This window comes from Oncorhynchus keta, chromosome 34 (genome assembly GCF_023373465.1).
Source record: "Oncorhynchus keta strain PuntledgeMale-10-30-2019 chromosome 34, Oket_V2, whole genome shotgun sequence".
Taxonomy (NCBI): domain Eukaryota; kingdom Metazoa; phylum Chordata; class Actinopteri; order Salmoniformes; family Salmonidae; genus Oncorhynchus; species Oncorhynchus keta.
Window position 1 is genome coordinate 28,490,090 of NC_068454.1, and position 24,542 is coordinate 28,514,631.

General features: G+C 39.5%; 1 protein-coding gene across 1 annotated transcript; it reads right to left on the reverse strand.

Moving 5' to 3' along the window:
• Positions 1–1,718: 1,718 nt before the first annotated feature.
• pofut2 (protein O-fucosyltransferase 2) lies at positions 1,719–21,495 on the reverse strand. Its single transcript, XM_035749705.2, has 9 exons — positions 21,272–21,495; positions 16,395–16,645; positions 12,112–12,256; positions 11,656–11,766; positions 11,353–11,419; positions 9,474–9,599; positions 9,075–9,255; positions 7,154–7,277; positions 1,719–5,580 (listed from the first exon to the last, which is right to left on the reverse strand). Exons 1-9 carry the CDS (start codon positions 21,460–21,462, stop codon positions 5,427–5,429), a joined length of 1,350 nt encoding a protein of 449 aa, XP_035605598.1. The 5' UTR covers positions 21,463–21,495; the 3' UTR covers positions 1,719–5,426.
• Positions 21,496–24,542: the final 3,047 nt, after the last annotated feature.

Sequence of the window (24,542 nt, forward strand, 5' to 3'; positions counted from 1 at the left end):
TCAAGATGTTGACAAGGTTAGAAATAATGATTTTTAATTTTAATAATAATTGTGTTCTTCAAACTTTGCTTTCGTAAAAGAATCCTCCATTTGCAGCAATTACAGCCTTGCAGATCTTTGGCATTCTAGTTGTCAATTTGTTGAGGTAATCTGTTGAGATTTCACCCCATGCTTCCTAAAGCACCTCCCACAATTTGGATTGGCTTGATGGGCACTTCTTACATATCATATGGTCAAGCTGCTCCCACAACAGCTCAATAGGGTTCAGATCTGGTGACTGTGCTGGCTACTCCATTATAGACAGAATGCAAGCTGACGGCTTCTTCCCTAAATAGTTCGTGCATAGTTTGGAGCTGTGCTTTAGGTCAGTGTCCTGTTGTAGGAGGAAATTGACTCCAATTAAACGCCATCCACAGGGTATGGCATGGCGTTGCAAAATGGAGAGATAGCCTTCCTTTTTCAATATCCCATTCACATGTACACATCTCCCACTTTAGCACCACCAAAGCACCCCCAGACCATCACATTGCCTCCACCATCCTTGACAGATGGCGTCAAGCACTCCTCCAGCATCTTTTCATTTTCTCTGCGTCTCACAAATATTATTCTTTGTGATCCGAACAGCTCAAAACTTAGATTTGTCTGTCCATTACACTTTTTTTTCTCCAATCTTCCTCTGTCCAGTGTCTGTGTTCTTTTTCCCATCTTAATCTTTTACTTTTATTGGCCAGTCTGAGATATGGCTTTTTCTTTGCAACTCTGCCTAGAAGGACAGCATCCCGGAGTCGCCTTTTCACAGTTGACATTGAGACGGGTGTTTTGCAGGTACTATTTAATGAAGCTGCCAGTTGAGGACTTCTGCAACATCTGTTTCTCAAACTAGACACTCTAATGTACTTGTCTTCTTGCTCAGTTGTGCACCGGGGCCTCCCACTGCACTTTGTATTCTGATCAGAGACAGTTTGCGCTGTTTTGTGAAGGGAGTAGTACACTGTGTTGTACGAGATCTTCAGATTCTTGGCAATTTCTCACATGGAATAGCCTTCCTTTCTCAGAACAAGAATAGACTGACGAGTTTCAGGAGAAAGTTATTTGTTTCTGGATATTTTGAGCCTATAATTGAACCCAACCCCCAACCCCCCCACTAAATTACTGCTACTCTCTGTTCATCATATATGCATAGTCACTTTAACCATATCTACATGTACATACTACCTCAATCAGCCTGACTAACCGGTGTCTGTATGTATCCTCGCTACTGTATATAGCCTGTCTTTTTACAGTTGTTTGAATTCTTTACTTACCTATTGTTCACCCAATACGTTTTTGCACTATTGGTTAGAGCCTGTAAGTAAGCATTTCACTATAAGGTGAACAATAAGATACATTCGGCGCACGTGACAAATAAACTTTTGGATTTGATTTGCATAATTAACTTTAATAACTCTACCTACATGTATATACAGTATATTACCTCAATTACCTTGACTAACTGGTGCCCCCACACATCGATTCTGTACCGGTACCCCCTCTATATAGCCTCGATATTGTTATTTTACTGCTGCTGTTTAATTATTTGTTATTTTTGGGGGAAATGTCTCTTAAAACTGCATTGTTGGTTAAGGGCTTGTAAGTAAGCATTTCACTGTAAGGTCTACACCGGTTGTATTCGGCGCATGTGACAAATAACATTTGATTTGATGCTCCAGATACTCAACTAGTGTAAAGGCCAGTTTTATTGCTTCTTCAATCAGAACAACAGATTTCAGCTGTACTAACATAATTGCAAAAGGGTTTTCTAATGTTCAATTAGCCTTTTAAAATGATAAACTTGGTTTAGCTAACACAACGTGCCATTGGAACACAGGAGTGATGGTTGCTGATAATGGGCCTCTGTACGCCTATGTAGATATTCTATTAAAAATCTGCCGTTTGCAGTTACAATAGTAATTTACAACATTAACAATGTCGACACTGTATTTCTGATCAATTTGATGTTTTCTTTAAAAAACAAGGACATTTCTAAGTGACCCCCTCCCTTTTGAACGGTAGTGTACATTGAACTATTTCAGACTTGAAAAACATATACAATGACTTGCAAAACTCCTCTCTCATAGCCGAACAACTAACTCTTGAATAGGATTATTGCCTACTGTTGTGCTATAGTAGTCAACTCTCATTATTACAAAAATGAACTCTCAATTGTACAAACAAAATGTATTTGATCAACTGATAAGATACATTGAGGTTTTTCCTCTTGAAATGAACCAACACATGTCCTCATCGAACATATTTGCTTTCTCAGGAATAAAAACACGGCTGGGTCTAGTTCTTTGAAAATAGCCTCTAATGGCGGTCACCTTAGAACATCTTGTCAGGTGATAACTTTGTGTCAGTTCTTTTGTTGTAAGAAAAAGGAAAGAAAAAAAGATGATGTAATCAGCAAAAATACGGTATGAGCTCTGATTTAGTCTTGAAAATAGTTTAAAATTAAATCCTTTCCCAAATGACAGTCATACAATTGGAAAAGTACAAAATTGTCACAACATTTGTCATTCAATTTTTATACAGTATATGTAGTCTGTAGAACAAATGTTACTGTAATTGTAATCTTTGTCAGAGTTATGTTGATATCTGATCATATAAAATATAGATAGATAAACTGGTCCATCCATGTTCACTATGCGGCTTTGAACTTACCTTTTAACAGGTCAAGTGGAACAAAAATGGCACATCAACATACTATACTTAGCCACATATCTGCTTCTCTCTGTTGGAAAACTGTATTGTCAACCAAGCAGCAAAGTTTCTATCATAGGCTACACACAAAGGAAAAGAAAACAAAGGAAAACCCTACAAAAAGAACAAAGGTTTCTCAAGCTCACCAAAATGTGGTACAGCATAATAAAGGACGATTCACAACCAAATAGACTTTGAATTGGCAGAAGTAAATGAAAGAAGACACTGCTCTTTCAATTCATGTTACCCCAACAAATAATTCCCCTAAAAGTATTCAGACCCTTTGACTTTTTCCACATATTTGTACAGCCGGATTCTAAAATTGATTAAATAGTTAGTTCACCTCATCAACCTACACACAATACCCCATAATGACAAATCAAAAACAGGTTTATAGAATTCCTCTCAAGCTCTGTCAGGTTGGATGGGGAGCATTGCTGCACAGTTATTTTCAGGTCTCACCAGAGACGTTAAATCAGGTTTAAGTCCGGGCTCTAGCTGGGCCACTCAAGAACATTCAGAAACTTGACCCAAAACCACTCCTGCATTGTCTTGGCTGAGTGCTTAGGGTCATTGTCCTTTTGGAAGGTGAACCTTCGCCCCAGTCTGAGGTCCTGAGCGCTCTGTATTGTGTGTAGATTGCTGAGGATTTTTTTATTTAATCAATTTTAGAATAAGGCTTTAACGTAACAAAATGTGGAAAAAGTCAAGGGTTCTGAATACTTTCTGAAAGGAACTGTATACCATTATTATACCATTACTATCAGCCAAATCTGATGATCATTTTCACACATACGAGGTGCTGCCATTATGATTGATAAAACAATGGTTTATATATGTAAAGTTAGCAGACATGAGTGCAAACAAGTGAAAATAAAGTGGTGACCTTTAAAACATCTGTTCTTTAAAAAGTATTTGAAGGTTTTTGTCTATTCACAGTTTGCACAATTCTCAAAACAATAAAAACATGACACAAAAAACACTATTAGAACATATATTGTACATATATACAGTTGAAGTTGCAAGATTACATACACCTTAGCCAAATACATTTAAACTCAGTTTTTCACAATTCCTGATATTTAATTCTAGTAAAAATTCCCTGTTTTAGGTCAGTTAGGTTCACCACTTTATTTTAAGAACGTGAAATGTCAGAATAATAATAGAGAGAATTATTTACTTCAGCTTTAATTTATTTCATCACATTCCCAGTGGGTCAGACTTTTATATACACTCAATTAGTAGTTGGTAGCATTGCCATTCAATTGTTTAACTTGGGTCAAATGTGTCAGGGAGCCTTCCACAAGCTTCCCACAATAAGTTGGGTGAATTTTGGCCCATTCCTCCTGACAGAGCTGGTGTAACTGAGTCAGGTTTGTAGGTATCCTTGCTCACACATGCTTTTTCAGTTGTCAGCAAATGTTCTATATGATTGAGGTCAGGGCTTTGTGATGGACACTACCTTGACTTTGTTGTCCTTAAGCCATTTTGCCACAACTTTGGAAGTATGCTTGGGGTCATTGTCCATTTGGAAGACCCATTTGCGACCAAGCGTTAACTTCCTGACTGAAGTCTTGAAATGTTGCTTCAATATATTCACATAATTTTCCTCCTCATGATGCCATCTATTTTGTGAAGTGCACCAGTACCTCCTGCAGCAAAGCACTCCCACAACATGATGCTGCCACTCCCGTGCTTCACGGTTGGGATGGTGTTCTTTGGCTTGCAAGCATCCTCCTTTTCCTCCAAACATAACGATGGTCATTATGGCCAAACAGTTCTATTTTTGTTTCATCAGACTCCAAAAAGTATGATCTTTGTCCCCATGTGCAGTTGCAAACCGTAGTTTGGCTTTTTTATGGCAGTTTCGGAGCAGTGGCTTCTTCCTTGTTGAGCGGCCTTTCAGATAATTTCGATATAGGACTCGTTTTACTGTGGATATAGATAATATGTACCTGTTTCCTCCAGCTTTTTCACAAGGTCCTTTGCTGTTGTTCTGGGATTGATTTGCAATTTTTGCACCAAAGTACGTTCATCTCTAGGAGACAGAATGCGTTTCCTTCCTGAGCGGTATGACGGCTGCGTGGTCCCATGGTGTTTATACTTGCGTACTATTGTTTGTACAAATGAACGTGGTACTTCATGCATTTGGAAATTGCTCCCAAGGATGAACCAGACTTGTGGAGGTCTATAATGTTTTTCTGAGGTCTTGGCTTATTTATTTTGATTTTCCACAATGTCAAGCAGAGGCACTGAGTTTGAAGGTAGGCCCTGAAGTACATCCACAGGTACACCTCCGATTGACTCAAATAATGTCAATTAGTCTATCAGAAGCTTCTAATGCCATGACATCAGTTTCTGTAATTTTCCAAGCTGTTTAAAGGCACAGTCAATTTAGTGTATGTAAACTTCTGAATTGTGATACAGTGAAATAATCTGTTTGTAAACAATTGTTGGAAAAATTTGTTGTGTCATGCACAAAGTAGATGTCCTAACCGACTTGCCAAAACTACAGTTTGTTAACAAGACATTTGTGGAGTGGTTAAAAAACGAGTTTTAATGACTCCAACCTTAGTGTACGTAAACGTCTGACTTCAAATGTATATATAAAAATAACAAAGCTCCACTTTAACACTGCAATTGGCATGTTCTTTGAGAGCTGTTGAGAGGGGTGTCACGTCATTGCATCAGTAGACTATTTTCCAGTGTGTGGGCTGTTCACACTCCTTCTCGCTGTCCCCACAGAAGCGGTTGTAGGTCGTTTTGGGGTCGAATCCCAGAATCTCTCTCTCCTCGTGGATCCGGAAAGAGAAGGTCGACACAGATGTTCCGATAAAATACCTGGGAAATGGGAGGGCGATAGAGGGAATTCAATTCAATGCAACTATATCTATCCCACCAGGGGCAATTAAGAAAGACAAGTCCGTTTTACAAGTATCAAATCAATAGAAAGTCTTCAACACATGAAACACAGTATACAATAGACTTCACATTCCTCATCACCCCATACAGTACACAACAGGCTAATAATATTGATTTAAATGCAGTGCAAATATTCTAAAGTGCAGTAGAAGTCTAATGATGTGTTTAACACTCCAGTACTGTAATAGATTTCTAGTGGTGTGATCCAGAAACTAACGTGACTGGAATGCACCCTCAGACCATGTGATTATAAGGGACAATGGCTTTCAGGCCCATATGTGGGTCTGACGTACACAGGTGACAAAGACAACTATTGTACCATATGATCTGTTAGTTCAGTTGAAAATATTTACTTAATTTAACAGCAGAATCTTAGACAACATAGAGTACAATATATATACAGTATGTTTGAAGTACAGAGTCTTATCATGAACACCTAGATCTGCCATCTCACATTTAAAATGGGATACAAAAACTTCAATGATCTTACTTTACTCCTTCAAGCGTATTTAAATTATTCTGTTTATCCCTTTATCATGGGTGGCTTATTACATTTAAACATTTTGATGTCGAGTAATGATGATGTAAAGCAAACCTCAAATGTTTTAAGGAATTGTTTTCGGCCTATTTTTACACTGCTCTGACAATCGAATTCCCTTTACAGACATTTGATAAAAATATGATCTTAAAGGAAACTTACAGGCTAATAAAATAATTATAATACTGTAAGTGGTGTCACATGACCCACTATCCTACAGAACGTGAGGTGTTGGGGAATAATCAGAATTAGTTGGTAACCTAGGTAAGATGTTTTATATTCATCATATGTTTGTAAGTTACTTCTCATCAGAATGTTTATTTTTGTATAATACTGTGGCGGGGTTTGCAGTTACCGGTTCTCTGTCAAGACTAAGTTACTGGGCCTGGAGAGAGGTCAAGCGTGCATCTCTTGGCTCCACAATGTCTGTGTGCCAGTCAATGTGTCTCTGTGATCTTGTCAAGATAGGATGGATTTGATATGAGGATTCGTTTAGGTTCTGAGTTTGAGAAAAAACATTGTCTCCTAAACTAAGCTGAATGATAAATTATGGCCAATGCTGTCTGGCTATGTGTGTCTTTGCTATAAAGGATCTCAGTTGCAATGTGTAAGGGACTCTCAGAGAATTCATTTATAGACACTGAATTGATCTGAGAGTCACGGGGTTGTGATGGTTGTGAGCTCATATAATTAAAAGATGGACTTTGTGATAAACTCTGACTTGTGTGTGGTTTGCTCTCATGATTTGCTAAATACAGGAAATTTCCACGACAGAGGGTAACAAAAGCTGTTTAACTACAGTATGCTCGTGTGCACTTCAACAAAAGAAAAGTACAAGAATGTCTGCATCATGTGTACTTGTCACAGCTCCCCACCTTCAGTCTGCACACATTGTGCAACACTTTCTTTCAACTGAATGGTGGAACATAGAAGCATTCATTATGAGAGCTGTACCTGGCATGTGCGCAGATCCATTGGTCGACGATAGCCACGCCCCCGTCCTTGAGTAGTTCCAGGTCCTCCCAGGTGGGTTCAAAGCGTGTAATCTCTGGTAATATCTTCTTCAGCTCCTCCAGCTCTGCACAAGACAGACAGATGCCTCATCAGGAACATACTGTGGCCTTAGAGCCATACTCTGACTGGCCCTATTGTCTAGATCTAGAGATTAGATGAGAAAAGTGTATTCAAATGTCACTCCACAATGACACAATAATACAAAAACAACAACTCAAATTTAGTTTTGAGACACTAAAAAACAATCATAATCAAACATGGTACAGGCGTTATCTACTGTATAATACATTATATCATACACATGTAATCAAACATGGTACAGGCGTTATCTACTGTATAATACATTATATCATACACATGTAATCAAACATGGTACAGGCGTTATCTACTGTATAATACATTATATCCTACACATGTAATCATAATCAAACATGGTACAGGCGTTATCTACTGTATAATACATTATATCCTACACATGTAATCATAATCAAAAATGGTACAGGCGTTATCTACTGTATAATACATTATATCATACACATGTAATCAAACATGGTACATGGTACAGGCGTTATCTACTGTATAATACATTATATCATACACATGTAATCAAACATGGTACAGGCATTATCTACTGTATAATACATTATATCATACACATGTAATCAAACATGGTACAGGCGTTATCTACTGTATAATACATTATATCCTACACATGTAATCATAATCAAACATGGTACAGGCGTTATCTACTGTATAATACATTATATCCTACACATGTAATCATAATCAAAAATGGTACAGGCGTTATCTACTGTATAATACATTATATCCTACACATGTAATCATAATCAAACATGGTACAGGCGTTATCTACTGTATAATACATTATATCCTACACATGTAAGCATAATCAAACATGGTACAGGCGTTATCTACTGTATAATACATTATATCCTACACATGTAAGCATAATCAAACATGGTACAGGCGTTATCTACTGTATAATACATTATATCCTACACATGTAATCATAATCAAACATGGTACAGGCATTATCTACTGTATAATACATTATATCCTACACATGTAAGCATAATCAAAAAACAAAGTACAGTAGAAAAAAGGACAATTAGTAATTTATAAAGAAACATCCCTGTTGGGGGATAAGGGGGCAGGCTTTGGCACAGGCATTTACATTATTGTTACCTGATAAAATTTCACACGATTTGTTATTTTCATCTAGACCGTTAAAATTATAATTTTGTCTGGAAAGCTGACGAAAAAGACAATCCTTAATGTCATTGTATAACCCACAGACACTCTGTAATGGTTGTCGTCCAGAGAAAGAGAGGAGGACCAATGCGCAGCGTGGTATGTGTTCATATTTTTAATAAAACAACTGAACAAAACAACAAAAACGACAAACGAACAGTCCTATAAGGTGATGTTAAACACTAAACAGAAAATAATCACCCACAAAACACAGGAAAAGGCTACCTAAGTATGATTCTCAATCAGAGACAGCGATCGACAGCTGGCCAAACACAGAAATACAACATAGAAAAAGAACAGACTACCCACCCCAACTCACGCCCTGACCAAACTAACACAAAGACATAATAAAGGAACTAAGGTCAGAAAGTGACTCTCTCTGTGGAGTAGGCTACAGACAGCATAAACCTGCCAAACCTCTACTGAGTTATACGGTTGGGGTCAATTCCATTTCAAAAGTCAACTGAAATTCTAATTCCTAACACAATTATTTTGTTATTTTCTTAGGGCTGCAAATATGAATGGCTTTATTTTCAACTTATTTATTTGACATTCAACATCAATCAATGGCACCAAAGTACAACTGTACCTTCCTCATCTGCGTCAGTGGCAACAAAGACTCTGTCTAGTTTGTTTTTCTTCATGAGGTCCCTGATCTTCTTGACAGCTCCTTTGAGGCTGGGCACATCCTCTCTGTGACCCCAGATAAAATCCTTCCTCCTCAGGTGGACACCCAGGTACGGCCCCCCTCTGGCAGAACCCAGCTTATTCTGAGTTTACACACAGAACTTAATAACACGTCAAACCATTCATGCCCAATTAAAAGTACCCACTAATAGCAAAACAGAACTATTCTTAGCTTAAGACACACCCCCCCATTTTTCCCACACAGTACATGTTGCTAATGCAACAAGTAATCAATGTGGATAGATAAATACATCTAATTTAAATGTGCCAGGCGTGTATGTATGTGTAAAGGTCTGAAAACCTTAATGCGAGTCCAGTCCTCGTTGTATACGGTCTGGTCCTGCTCGTCTGTGGAGTTCAGGTACTTTGCACGGAACTCGTCCCCTAGGAGACGCAGGTGTTTGGAAAAGACCATACTGCGGCGAGTCTACAGAGGAGAAGACACAAAAAGACTTAGACAAAATGGAGGAGTGTTAAACAAATCAGGAAAGAACTATTCACCACTCTGCATTAAAGTAACTATCCAGTGTTACCAGATTTCTATGAAATATTACCTATAATTAATTACAATATACAGTTGAAGTCGGAAGTTTACATACACCTTAGCCAAATACATTTAAACTCAAATACATTTAAACTCAGTTTTTCACAATTGCTGACATTTAATCCTTGTAAAAATTCCCTGTCTCAGGTCAGTTAGGATCACCACTTTATTTTAAGAAAGTGAAATGTCAGAATAATAGTAGAGAGAATGATTTATTTCAGCTTTAATTTCTATCATCACAATCTCAGTGGGTCAGAAGTTTACATACACTCAATTAGTATTTGGTAGCATTGCCTTTCAATTGTTTAACTTGGGTCAAATGCTTCGGGTAGCCTTCCACAAGCTTACCACAATAAGTTGGGTGAATTTTGGCCCATCCATCCTGACAGAGCTGGTGTAACTGAGTCAGGTTTGTAGGCCTCCTTGCTCGCACACGCTTTATCAGTTCTGCCCACAAATGTTCTATGGGATTGAGGTCAGGGCTTTGTGATGGACACTCCAATACCTTGACTTTGTTGTCCTTAAGCCATTTCGATAACATTTTGGAAGTATGATTGGGGTCATTGTCCATTTGGAAGACCCATTTGCGACCAAGCTTTAACTTCCTGACTGAAGTCTTGAGATGATGCTTCAATATATCCACATCATTTTCCTCCTCATGATGCCATCTATTTTACGAAGTGCACCAGTCCCTCTTGCAGCAAACACCCCCACAACATGATGCTGCCACCCCTGTGCTTCACGGTTGGGATGTTGCTCTTTGGCTTGCAAGCCTCCCCCTTTTTCTCCTAACAAGACGATGGTCATTATGGCCAAACAGTTCCATTTTTGTTTCATCAGACCAGAGGACATTTCTCCAAAAAGTATGATCTTTGTCTTCATGTGCAGTTGCAAACTTTATTTAAAAAAAAAAGAATTATGGCGGTTTTGGAGCTGTGGCTTCTTCCTTGCTGAGTGGCCTTTCAGTTTACGTCGATATAAGACTCGTTTTACTGTGGATTTAGATACTTTTGTACCTGTTTCCTACAGCATCTTCACAAGGTCCTTTGATGTTGTTCTGGGATTATTTTGCACTTTTCACACCAAAGTACGTTCATCTCTAGGAGACAAAACGTCTCCTTCCTGAGCGGTATGATGGCTGCGAGGTCCCGTGGAGTTTATACTTACGTACTATTGTTTGTACAGATGAACGTGGTACCTTCAGGTGTTTAGAAACTGCTCAAAAGGATGAACCAGGCCTTGAAATACATCGACAGGTACATCTCCAATTGACTCAAATGATGTCAATTAGCCTATCAGAAGCTTCTAAAGCCATGACATAATTTTATGGAATTTTCCAAGCTGTATAAAGACACAGTCAACTTACTGTATGTAAATGTCTGACCCACTGGAATTGTGTTACAGTGAATTATAAGTGAAATAATCTGTCTGTAAACAATTGTTGGAAAAATTACTTATGCCATGCAAAGTAGATGTCCTAACCGACTTGCCAAAACTAAAGTTTGTTAACAAGAAATGTGGAGTGGTTGAAAAACGAGTTTTAATGACTTCACCCTAAGTGTATGTAAACTTCCGACTTCAACTGTATGATTGTAGGTTGTCAACCATTACGACTACAACTTGACATCAAACTTACATCCCAGTAGTCCTTTCCTGCGTAGTGATCATGGAGGACAGTCTCTGCTTTGTCCAACATCACAGAACTGCGGGGATATGAAAGGAAAGAGCTCCATCAGTGAACAAATATCCACATCTCATACAGTACATACAACAAATCCAATAAAAACTATGCTGCCAACTCTAGAATATGACTTTTTGTTTAAATAGGAAGTCCACATTAAACCTGTAATAGTGGTATAATTAACACACATCCTTAGACAAGAAGACTAGGATTCAATAATTGTATCCATCTTAGCCAAACACACATTTATTGACTCACGTTGATGTGATGTTGTTCTGCAGGAGTGGTGCCAGGATGGAGGCGTGGCCCTGAGCTGACAGACAAGTGACGTTCACACCCCTGGTTTCCTCGTAGCCCCAAAACCATCCTCTAACAGCGGGAAAGGAAGGAGAAGAAAGAGGTGAGACATGCTTTCAAATTAGGGAAAACTGCTCACAACAAACATGACAATTTTATTTATATGAATATAAGTCACTCACTACACCCACTATACTACTACTACTACAGCTCGTTCCACTGCCATAAAACACATTTTAATAGCTGAAACAAGTATTTACCTTTGATAATTCAACTTCGCGAGACATAAAAGGTAGGTAAGCACAGATGCCAAACTCATTGTTAGTGTCCACATGCAGTAGTCCTATGCATCTTTGGAATGTATTGTGTTGAATGTATTGTGTTCCTATCCATCTCTGAACCTGGTGATTACTGTACCTGTAATAACCCTGTTTGTCTTTGGAGTACAATAACCGTTCAACGCAGGGTCGCTGGTCCACTTTCTCCTCCCATTTCCCGTCAGTCCACCCTTCAGCATAGTTCTGTAGCACCAGGACCTGTTCAATAAATGGGCCTCCAGACTCTGGAGCCAAAAACACGGAAATATAACATGTTACTTTAAGCCTGAAGGTATAATGTTTTATATCTTCTTATAAGCATGTATAAGCCTTTATAACCATGTATCATTATACATAAATTATACCTATGGAACAATCCTAAACAGAGGAAAAAAATGGAAATCAGCCAGATGTCAGGGAAAGTCGACCAACCACAAAAACATGGGCATTTACTCAAATGTCTGAGGGGTGACCAGAACGGTACTCTGATATTTTTATTTTACAATGGCTTTTCCAGCACGATCCCAGCAACTATGGTGGATACAAAACCAGGCTAGCCGGGTACAGGGACTCGTTTCCAGCTGCGATGTAACTTACGATGATCATACCAGATGCATCGTTATTTACAAGCACTAAATAATGCACTAAATCACAGATTGGGCACATCATTGCGCACATGTTGTCACATATTATGAAACACATTCAGGCAAAAATTACAGACAGCAGCCTAGTCGCAAAATATACAGTGCCTTGCGAAAGTATTCACCCTATCCTATTTGGATGCCTTACAACCTGGAAATAGATTTTTGGGGGGTTTGTATCATTTGATTTATACAACACTTTGAAGTTGCAAAATATTTTTGGGGTGAAACAAACAAGAAAAAATACCAAAAACCTGAAAACTTGAGCGTGCATAACTATTATCCCCCCAAAGTCAATACTTTGCAGTGGAGGTTAACCGATTAAGATTTTTCAATGCCGATACCGATTAATCGGCCGATATTTGTAATAATGACAATTACAACAATACTGAATGAACACTTATTTTAACTTAAATAAATAATGAAACGTGTTCAATTTGGTTTAAATAATGCAAAAACAAAGTGTTGGAGAAGAAAGTAAAAGTGCAATATGTGCCATGTAAGAAAGCTAACGTTTAAGTTCCTTGCTCAGAACATGAGAACATATGAAAGCTGGTGGTTCCTTTTAACATGAGTCTTCAATATTTCCAGGTAAGAAATGTTATGTTGTAGTTATTATAGGAATTATAGGACTATTTATCTCTATACCATTTGTATTTCATATACCTTTGACTATTGGATGTTTTATAGGCACTTTAGTATTGCCAGTGTAACAATTACCTAAAACACAAGGCCAAATATACACTGGAGTTGCTTACCAAGACGACATTGAATGTTGATGAGTGGCCTAGTTACAGTTTTAACTTAAATCAGCTTGAAAATCTATGGCAAGATTTGAAAATGGCTGTAGAGCAATGACCAACAACCAAATTGACAGAACATTAATGCATTTTTTAAAGAATAAAGGACAAATATTGTACAATCCAGGTGTGTTAGAAAGTTCTTAGAGACTTACCCAGAAAGACTCACAGCTGTAATCGTTGCCAAAAGTGACTCAGGGGGTTGAATACTTATCTAATCGACATATAATTGTGTTTTAATGTTAGAATTTTGTGAATATCCTTGACAATCTTTTTTTTTTACAATTAAATCTATTTCAAGGTGTCAAAAAGAGGAAATACATTTAATGAGAGATATAAGAAAGATCAGGAAACTATATGTATTTTTCTTTACATATATTTTCCCATTTATTTTAGGCACTAAACTATCTCCATATACAGTGCGTTCTGAAAGTTTTCAGACCCCTTAATTTTTGCCACATTTTGTTACGTTACAGACTTATTATAAATTGATTTTTTAAAATCCTCATCAACCTACACACGTTACCCCATAATGACAAAGCAAAAACGATTTTTTTTAGACACTTTAGCAAATGTATTACAAATAAAAACTGAAATATTACATTTACATAAGTATTCAGACCCTTTATTCAGTACTTTAATGAAGCACCTTTGGCGGCGATTACAGCCTGGTGTTTTCTTAGTTATGACACTAAAAAGCTTGGCACACCAGTATTTGGGGAGTTTCTCCCATTGTTCACTGCAGATCCTCTCAAGTTCTGGATGGGGAGTGTCGCTGCACAGCTATTTTCAGGTTTCCCCGGAGATGTTCGATCGGGTTCAAGTCTGGCTGGGCCACTCAAGGATATTCAGAGACTTGTCCCGAAGCCACTCATTGTTGTCTTGGCTGTGTGCTTAGGGTCGTTGTCCTGTTGGAAGGTGAACCTTTGCCCCAGTCTGAGGTCCGAGCACCCCGGAGCAGGTTTTCATCAAGGATCTCGATCCCTTGATCCTGACTAGTCTCCCAGTCTCTGCAGCTGAAACACATCCACAGAGCATGATGCTGCCACCACCATGCGTCACCGTAGGGATGGTGCCAGGTTTCCTCCAGATGTGACACTTGGCATTCAGGCCAAAGAGTTCAAACTTGGTTTCATCAGACCAGAGAATCTCTTTTCTCATGGTCTGAAATTCCTTTAGGTGCCTTTAGGCAAACTCCAAGCGGGCTGTCATGTGCCTTTTACTGAGGAGGGGCTTCCGTCTGGCCACTCTACCATAAAAGGCCTGAGAGAGGAACTCTGAAGCTCTGTCTGAGTGACCATCAGGTTCTTGGTCAACTACCTGACGAAGGCCCTTCTCCCCTGATTGCTCAGTTTGGCCGGCCGACCACCTCTGGGAAGAGTCTTGGTGGTTCCAAACTTCTTCCATTTAGGAATGATGGAGGCAACTGTGTTTTTGGGGAGCTTCAATGCTGCAGAAATGTTTTGGTACCCTTCCCCAGATCTGTGCCTCAACACAATCCTGTCTCGGAGCTCTACAGACAATTCCTTCGACCTCATGTCTTGGTTTTTGCTTTGACATGCACTGTCATTGTTAAAAACCTGTTTTCACTTTATAATTATGGAGTCTTGTGGATAGATTGATGAGAATTTATTTAAAAAACATTCATATTAGAATAAGGCTGTAACGTAACAAAATGTGGAAAAAGGGAAGGGCTCTGAATAATTCCGAATACACTATACTCCCACAAATTTTTTGAACTGGTACAGGGGATCTTCAGACAAGTCTTTTGAGACTTGTGGGCATCCTAGAGCAAAACAACCCGAGATGTATACTGAACAAAAATATAAACCCAACATGTTAGTACCATTTTTCATGAGCTGAAATCCAAGAAAAGTTCCATAATCACAAAAAGCATATTTCTCTCAAATGATATGCACAAATTAGTTTACAACCCTGTTAGTGATCATTTCTCCTTTACCAAGATAATTCATCCACCAGACAGGTGTGGCATATCAATTAAAATGATTAAAAAGCATGAGCATTACACTGGTGCACCTTGTGCTGGGGACAATAAAAGGCCACTAAAATGTGCAGTTTTGTCCCACAACACAATGCCACCGATGTCTCAAGTTTTGAGGGAGCAGGCAATTGGCATGCTGACTGCAGGAATGTCCAACAGAGCTGTTGCGAGATAATTTCATGTTAATTTCGTTACCATAATCCACCTCCAATGTAATTTTCTAGCATTTGGCAGTACATCCTAATGGCCTCACAACAGCAGACCATGTGTAACCACGCCAGCACAGGAGGGGGGGATTGGGGGGATTGCTGAGGAGTATTTATGTCTGTAATAAAGCCATTTTGTGGGAGAAAACGAACTTTGATTGGCTGGGCCTGGCTGAGTCCTGTGACCATGAGACATCCCAAAAAGTGTTCTTCTCACAAAACAATTGTGTTCGTTAGAGTCTCATCCTGCCATAGAGTGGCTTGTAGGCCAAACCGTTCAGACGGTTTTGTGAGAAGACAAATTTTTGGGATGACTCGTGGTCTGACAAACACCACTCTAGCCACTCACCTTTCACCGCAGATGCGGAAGGGCTACATAGGCCCTTCTTTTTTTATCACGTTAAGGGTTAAACCCACTTTGTAACATAACAAAATCTGAAAAAATTCAAGTGGTTTCTGCACTGCGGCCTATGTATTTTTTAAGGCAGTCATCTCGGATTTCATTTGAAAGATTTTATCCTTCACTTGTTTGTAACAACTGCAACATTGTATTTGTAGTCAACTTTGTAGTCACGTTATTAACGAAGGCTCGGGGAAACACATCGGCCACTAAAGATACATGGTAAGATGGTTCTAACGATGATTGCTACGAAGGCTCTGGGAAACGAGGCCCAGCTCAGTTCGAATCAGGTCAGCTCTGTAGTGTGGAAAGGGTATGAGACTACTGAACTCACCAGCTATAAACTCCTCGTACTCTATGACAGGCACGTTGCCCTGCAAGCTAGTGAGGCTGAAGAACTCTCCCCAGGGGATCCTGATCTGGTGGATGTCTGGGCTCTGCCAGTGGTAAAGACGTCCCCAGGGGGGCAGCACCAGCACCCAGTCACTGTGTCTCCTCAGGGTCTTCACCAGGGATGCCATGCGAATGTACACATCCCGACGAAGGTTGAAACCCTCTGGGGGGTTGATGTCGTAAAGCAGGTACCTGGCAGCATAAAGATATAGAGATAGTATTATATGTTTCATTGTGTTATATTAGGCTATGCGCCTGGCTGGCAGCCTCATAAACATGAGTTCTGTTGGAGCTAGACACTAAGGTCAAGTGAGCCAATTTGTGTGCGTGAATACATAACACTTTATGGTATCATGTGTTTTCTGGTAGGGAAACTGAGTAGCATGCACAGATAGAGAGAGACAAGCGCCTTATCAACAATTATTTTGATACGATGCCCATATTATGCCAACTTAAAATATGGGTTAATATAACTGGTTAATCTTTATTACAGTGAATTTTGAGGTAACATTAATCAATTTTAACACAGTAAAATTGGATGGCAAAATTTTTCTCATGTCTGCCACTAGTACATCACTAATCCATTGTCATTAACATTCAAAGCATAATATGCCCATATTATGACAGCTACAAGATAAGAAAAACACTAGTTTTCTTTAAATTACAGTGACATTTGATGGATTATAATTAGTTAAAATGGATGGTAAACATTTTGTAACATGTCTGCCACGAATACATTAGTAATCCATTGTCATTGTCAGCTTCAATACTAGAAAAACTCTAGTTTACTTTATATTGGAGTGAACTTCCATGAATTATAATTTTAAGACAGTCAAATTGGATATTAAACATTTTGACACGTCTGTACACTTATTTAAAAAATGTTGCCAAAGGAAAGCCATTTTTCACACCTGTAAAATCTTAAAACTTATTTTTCTCTGAGAATAGACATTTTGTACCCCCAATCTACCCTATCACCAGTATTTACATCCACATTTGAAGTAGAGGTTGACCGATTATGATTTTTCAACGCCGATACCGATACGGATTATTGGAGGACCAAAAAAAGCTGATACCGATTAATCGGCTGATTTTTAAAATGTATTTGTAATAATGACAATTACAACAATACTGAATGAACACTTATTTTAATTTAATATAATACATCAATAAAATCAATTTAGCCTCAAATAAATAATTAAACATGTTCAATTTGGTTTAAATAATGCAAAAACAAAGTGTTGGAGAAGAAAGTAAAAGTGCAATATGTGCTAACGTTTCAGTTCCTTGCTCAGAACATGAGAACATATGAAAGCTGGTGTTTCCTTTGATCATGAGTCTTCAATATTCCAAGGTAATAAGTTTTAGGTTGTAGTTATTATAGGACTTATAGGACTATTTCTCTCTATACCATTTGTATTTCATATACCTTTGACTATTGGGTATTTTTTTTAGGCACTTTAGTATTGCCAGTGTAACATTATAGCTTCTGTCTCTCTCCTCGCCCCTACCTGGGCTCGAACCAGGAACACAGACAACAGCCACCCTCGAAGCATCGTTACGCATCGCTCCACAAAAGCCGCAGCCCATGCAGAGCAAGGGGAACAACTACTCCAAGTCTCAGAGCGAGTGACATCACAGATTGAAGCGCTATTAGCGCACACCCTGCTAACTAGCTAGCCATTTCACATCGGTTACACCAGCCTAAACTCGGGAGTTGTTAGGCTTGAAGTCATAAACAGCTTAATGCTTGAAGCATTGTGAAGAGCTGCTGGCAAAACACACGAAAGTGCTGTTTGAATGAATGCTTACGAGCTTGCTGCTGCGTACCATCGCTCAGTCAGACTGCTCTATCAAATATCAAATCAGACTTAATTATAACATAATAACACATAGAAATATGAGCCTTCTCATGTCCTATTCGGTGTCCTGTGTGAATCTAAGTGTGCGTTCTCTAATTCTCTCCTTCTTTCTTTCTCTCTCTCGGAGGACCTGAGCCCTAGGACCATGCCCCAGGACTACCTGACATGATGACTCCTTGCTGTCCCCAGTCCACCTGGCCATGCTGCTGCTCCAGTTTCAACTGTTCTGCCTTACTATTATTCGGCCATGCTGGTCATTTATGAACATTTGAACATCTTGGCCATGTTCTGTTATAATCTCCACCCGGCACAGCCAGAAGAGGACTGGCCACCCCACATATGCTCCCTCTAATTATCTCTTTCTTTCTCTCTCTCGGAGGACCTGAGCCCTAGGACCGTGCCCCAGGACTACCTGACATGACTCCTCCTTGCTGTCCCCAGTCCACCTGACTGTGCTGCTGCTCCAGTTTCAACTGTTCTGCCTTATTATTATTATTCGACCATGCTGGTCATTTATGAACATTTGAACATATTGGCCATGTTCTGTTATAATCTCCACCCGGCACAGCCAGAAGAGGACTGGCCACCCCACATAGCCTGGTTCCTCTCTAGGTTTCTTCCTAGGTTTTCGCCTTTCTAGGGAGTTTTTCCTAGCCTCCGTGCTTCTACACCTGCATTGCTTGCTGTTTGGGGTTTTAGGCTGGGTTTCTGTACAGCACTTTGAGATATCAGCTGATGTACGAAGGGCTATATAAATACATTTGATTTGATTTGCCTTAGGCAATTAATATGGCCGAATCCGGAAACTATCATTTCGATAACACGATAACAAAATGTTTATTCTTTCAGTGAAATACGGCGGGCCAAACTGTTGCATATACCCTGACTCTGTGTGCAATGAACGCAAGAGAAGTGACACAATTTCAACGGGTTAATATTGCCTGCGAACCTGGATTTCTTTTAGCTAAATATGCAGGTTTAAAAATATATACTTCTGTGTATTGATTTTAAGAAAGGCAGTCCTTTTTCGCGAATGCGCACCGATATCGATTATATGCAACGCAGGACACACTGAATGAACTAGTAATATCATCGACCATGTATAGTTAACTAGTGATTATGATTGATTGATTGTTTTTTAAGATAAGTTTAATGCTAGCTAGCAACTTAACTTGGCTTCTTACTGCATTCATGTAACAGGCAGGCTCCTCGTGGAGTGCAATGAGAGGCAGGTGGTTAGAGCGTTGGACAAGTTAACCGTAAGGTTGCAAGATTGAATCCCCGAGCTGACAAGGTAAAAATCTGTCGTTCTGCCCCTGAACGAGGCAGTTAACCCACTGTTCCTAGGCCGTCATTGAAAATCAGAATGTGTTCTTAACTGACTTGCCTAGTTAAATAAAAGGTGTAAAAATAAATAAATAAAATCAGCCAAATTGGCGTCCAAAAATACAGATTTTTGATTGTTATGAAAACGAATTAATCGGCCACTCCGATTAATCGTGCGACTTCTAATTTGAAGGATATTTTTTCCTTTAAAGTTATATAAAGTACAACAAGTAGTAAAGTAACAAGTAATAAACAAGATGTTTCAAAGGGATAGATAGTAAAAATATTATATATATTTTTTTAAACAAGTGTTCACCTGCAATAAATAAGGTTGCTCATCTTGCTACCAACCCAAGTTGTCCATCCAAATCATTGAGTTAATCAGGCGCCCCATGTCAGTTAACCTCTCCATAAATATCACTCTAAAACACCCATGAGTTAGTATTTGTAGTTTTTTTTCAGCCTGAGAGCCAGTCCACTATACCTTTCTGCGATTTCAACAAATGTTATTTACTGACATTATACTGGTATGTAGTGGGCGATCTGGTAGGCCTATGATTTCTTCCTCTATGTCCGTCCTTATGTATATTATGGGCAGGTATGGCTGACACGTTTTCTTGAAAAGACGGCACACTTTGACCAGGGTCATCACCATGGTTTTTTCTTCTGCTGCATGTTTCACGATTTCAACCATCTTAGATGGCATTGTAGCTGTCATAATATGTGCATGTTATGCTTTGAAATGTTAATGACAATGGATTATTAATGTACTAGTGTCAAACGTGATAAAAAGTTTACCATCCAATTTTACTGTGTAAAAATGAAATAAACGATTTGGTATAATTTTGATTATGGAAGATTGAATAAGTGTGCTTCAAACTATTTGCTTAGAATGATTTGTAGCTATCATCTATCTATCTGTCTGTACATGACAGTGCATCAGACTCAGTTTCCCCACCAGAAAACACGCGACACCGTAAAGTGTTGTGTATTTGCGCACAATTTCACCCGAAAAATGAAGAGCGGATGGCTTTGCAAGTGTCTGCTCACTTGAGGGCAGTGAGCTATACCTCCCATATACCCAGGTGATGTTCACTCATCGGCGGTCAGGCGGACAACTGTAGCCTACATTTGAACATTTTGTGTTAGTGTTGTGCCTGCCATACAGGTTTGATGTTTTATTTGTATTTAACCTTTAACTAGGCAAGACAGTTAAGAACAAATTCGTATTTACAATGACAGCCTACCAAAAGGCCTCCTGCGAGGACGGAGGCTGGGATTAAAAATAAAAAATATAGGACAAAACACACATCACGGCAAGAGAGACACCACAACACTACATACAGAGAGACCTGAGACAACATAGTATGGCATCAACACAACATGGCAGTAGCACAAAACATGGAACCAACAACAGCAAAGGCATATTACCAGGCAGATTTCATATATTCTCAGTTTATAGAATGATTTCTGATTACATTGTGTATCCCGCGTCTTGAGCACATTTTAAAAAACTAAAATGACTGCTCTAGAAGCAAATAACATATTCTATGCGTCCCAATAATACAATATTGAAATACAAGCTATAGCATATGTAGGCCATTGTGTTTAGCCTTCCCCCCCCCCTTACCGTAGATCCCGTGCTGCTGCAACAGCCGGTGAAAAAACGCTATTTCCTGCTCGGAATGGATCTTCAATTTGACATTCGACGACTACAGCACTCGACGCGAGAATAGACAAACACAATTTGATTAAAGATTGCACAGAAAAAAGCCACAACACTGGCGATTTGAAACCTCTGCTAAATCTGTGGTCCGCCATTTTTTATTTAAGCAACGCACTTCCGGGAGTGTGAAGCGTCTGTGGTTACATAGCAACTGCATTGATTTGTGTAACAATTTGTTTACAGTGGGTGTGTTCGTAAAGTAAATCTGCGCTCTGGTTGTTCGTAAATTCATCAGTTACTCTGCGCTTTGACACATTCAAACAAGAGTGCTCTGAAATCGGAGTAGATATCCAGAGGGAATTTACGAACACATCCACAAGTATCACTAGAAAGATAGAAAAATGATCCCGATGTTTCACATCTGAAGCATCCGGTAGGCGTTTGACGGAGCGAGATAGATTTTGCCCCATATTCTCCAATTTTTTTAATCAACGAAACATTTGATCTCAATACAGTTTTATGTTCCAAAAAACTGCAGTCTTTTACGAACAGATTTAATTAAATGTTTAATTACGTTGTTTAAAAGGAGTACACGGCCCGATTGAGTTATCGCACACGCGCACTTCACAGAGTAGGCATTCCCTAATGGGAATGCAAAAAAAACTGCGAGAACACGACAATAGGATCATGCTAGGTCATGCTTGGCTCTGCCCGCCTCCTTCTTGTCTTGCCCATTATGATTAATTTGCTGCCGTTGGAAACGACAGGCAGTGGTCTATCTTGGGTTAGTTATAGAAATCTTTGGCATCACCTGCCAATGTCTGCTTGTGTGAAGGGGGTAGATTTTTAGGCTGCTCAATTATATTACACTTAACTGTAAGACTGTAAGATTGGAATACAATTTAGAAAGTCCCATTCCAGAAACATTCCACATCACTCAATTGATATTTTTGGTATAATATGGCATATAATGAATAGAATATAATATAAATATAGTAGAATATAAAAGCATCAGATCCTATAAATGTTACTTTCAGCTAGAGTAAATGTCACACTTGATATTTTGATAGAATATAATAGATCCTACACATCATGTTACTTGGAACTTCTGATGGCATTGAGGAGTACACCACATCGGTCACTGGCTTTATCAACAAGTGTATCGAGGACGTTGTCCCCACAGTGACTGTACATACATACCCCAAACAGAAGCCATGGATTACAGGCAACATTCACACTGAGCTAAAGGGTAGAGCTGCCGCTTTCAAGGTGTGGGACTCGGAAGCTTATAAGAAATCCTGCTATGCCCTCCGATGAACCATCAAACAGGCAAAGCGCCAATACAGGACTAAGATCGAATTGTACTACCCCGGCTCCGGCGCTTGTCGGATGTGGCAGGGTCTGCGAACTATTACAGACTACAAAGGGAAGCACAGCCGCGAGCTGCCCAGTGACATGAGCCTACCAGACGAGCTAACTTCTATGCTCGCTTCGAGGCAAGCAACAGTGAGGCATGCATGAGAGCATCAGCTGTTCCGGATGACTGTGTGATCATGCTCTCCTTAGCCGACGTGAGTAAGACCTATAAACAGGTCAATATTCACAAGGCCGCTGGGCCAGACGGATTACCAGGACGTGTGCTCCGGGCATGTGCTGACCAACTGGCAGGTGTCTTCACTGATATTTTCAACATGTCCCTGATTGAGTCTGTAATACCAACACGCTCCAAGCAGACCACCATAGTGCCCAAGAGCACCAAGGTAACCTGCCTAAATTACTATAGAAGCACTCATGTCCTTAGCCATGAAGTGCTTTGAAAGGCTGGTAATGGCTCACATTAACACCATTATCCCAGTAACCCTAGATGCACTCCAATTTGCAAACCGCTCAACCAGATCCACAGATGATGCAATCTCTATTGTACTCCACACTGCCCTTTCCCACCTGGACAAAAGGAACACCTACGTGAGAATGCTATTCATTGATTACAGCTTAGCGTTCAACACTATAGTGCCCTCGAAAGTGGGTGGTGCCAGAATAACAACCTATCCCTCAACGTAATCAAGACAAAAGAGATTATTGTGGACTACAGGAAAAGGAGGACCAAGCACATCCCCATTCTCATCAACAGGGCTGTAGTGGAGCAGGTTGAGAGCTTCAAGTTCGTTGGTATTCACATCACCAACAAACTATAATGGTCCAAACACACCAAGACAGTCGTTTAGAGGACATGACAAAACCTATTCCCCCTCAGAAGACTGAAAAGATTTGGCATGGGTCCTCAGATCCTCAAAAGGTTCTACAGCTGCACCATCGAGAGCATCCTGGTTGCATCACTGCCTGGTACAGCCCTAAAAGTTGTCAAAGACCCCAGCCACCCCAGACTGTTCTCTCTGCTACCACATGGCAAGTGGTACTGGAGCACGAGCTTTGATTTGATTTGCTCTGTTAAACCTATTCTTTGGAATGACTTCAATAGCAACAGTGAATATATTTAGTTATGAAGAGGTTTCTTAATAATCATTCTCAACATAGCACATTGCTAATCGTCAGTGACAAATATAAAAGCTAAGCAGCGTTGGTTTTGATTAAAACCCTGGATGAGAGACCAAATAGCTGCACGCCAACTCTATTTTTCGGCGCACATGACAAATAAACTTGGATTTGATTTGAACTAGAGTAGGCTAACTGTCCCTATCAATATTTTGGAGCATAGTGTAGAATGGAATAGAATAGGTGCATCATTCCATAATTTGAGTTTGCTTATTGCAATTCCACCAATGTGAGATTAGAGCAGGGGTTCCCAAACTTTTAAACTAGGGGCCCCTCTTTCAGCATTGGGGAACATCCTGCACCTCCCACGTCTATTTCTATCAGCACAAGCACTGTTCATGACACAAACTGTTCACACCCCTCCTGTTGGTGGAGAGATTTTTGCAGGTTTAAAGCTTATTTCCTGCATTCCTACAGATTTTGTAATGCGGTGCAAAGAACATTTTGCCGTTTTAAAGCCCATTTTCTTGCAATTCTATACATTTTGCCATGTCTAATGTGTATAGATAAACAATCTAAATAAAAAAAACGTTAGCTGTAATGGGCTAGTTGATCTGGACTCTGATAAATTATAAATAGCTCTCTAAGGTTTGCAATGACTAACATAAGAGGAACTGATGACGCGCTACCCAATTTCGTCTCCCCACAGTTTTTGTTTGTTAGTTTTGTCACAAGAGGGCGG

Bases quoted from the DNA above. Each gene is read 5' to 3' on its own strand.
- pofut2 (XM_035749705.2), bottom strand. From the start codon at position 21,462: ATGGCGGACCACAGATTTAGCAGAGGTTTCAAATCGCCAGTGTTGTGG. The intron at 11,767-12,111 runs GTACAGTAATCA...TCCCGCTGTTAG, and splicing joins GACAAACAGGGTTATTACAG to AGGATGGTTTTGGGGCTACG. The intron at 5,581-7,153 runs GTACAGCTCTCA...CCCATTTCCCAG, and splicing joins TGGATCTGCGCACATGCCAG to GTATTTTATCGGAACATCTG.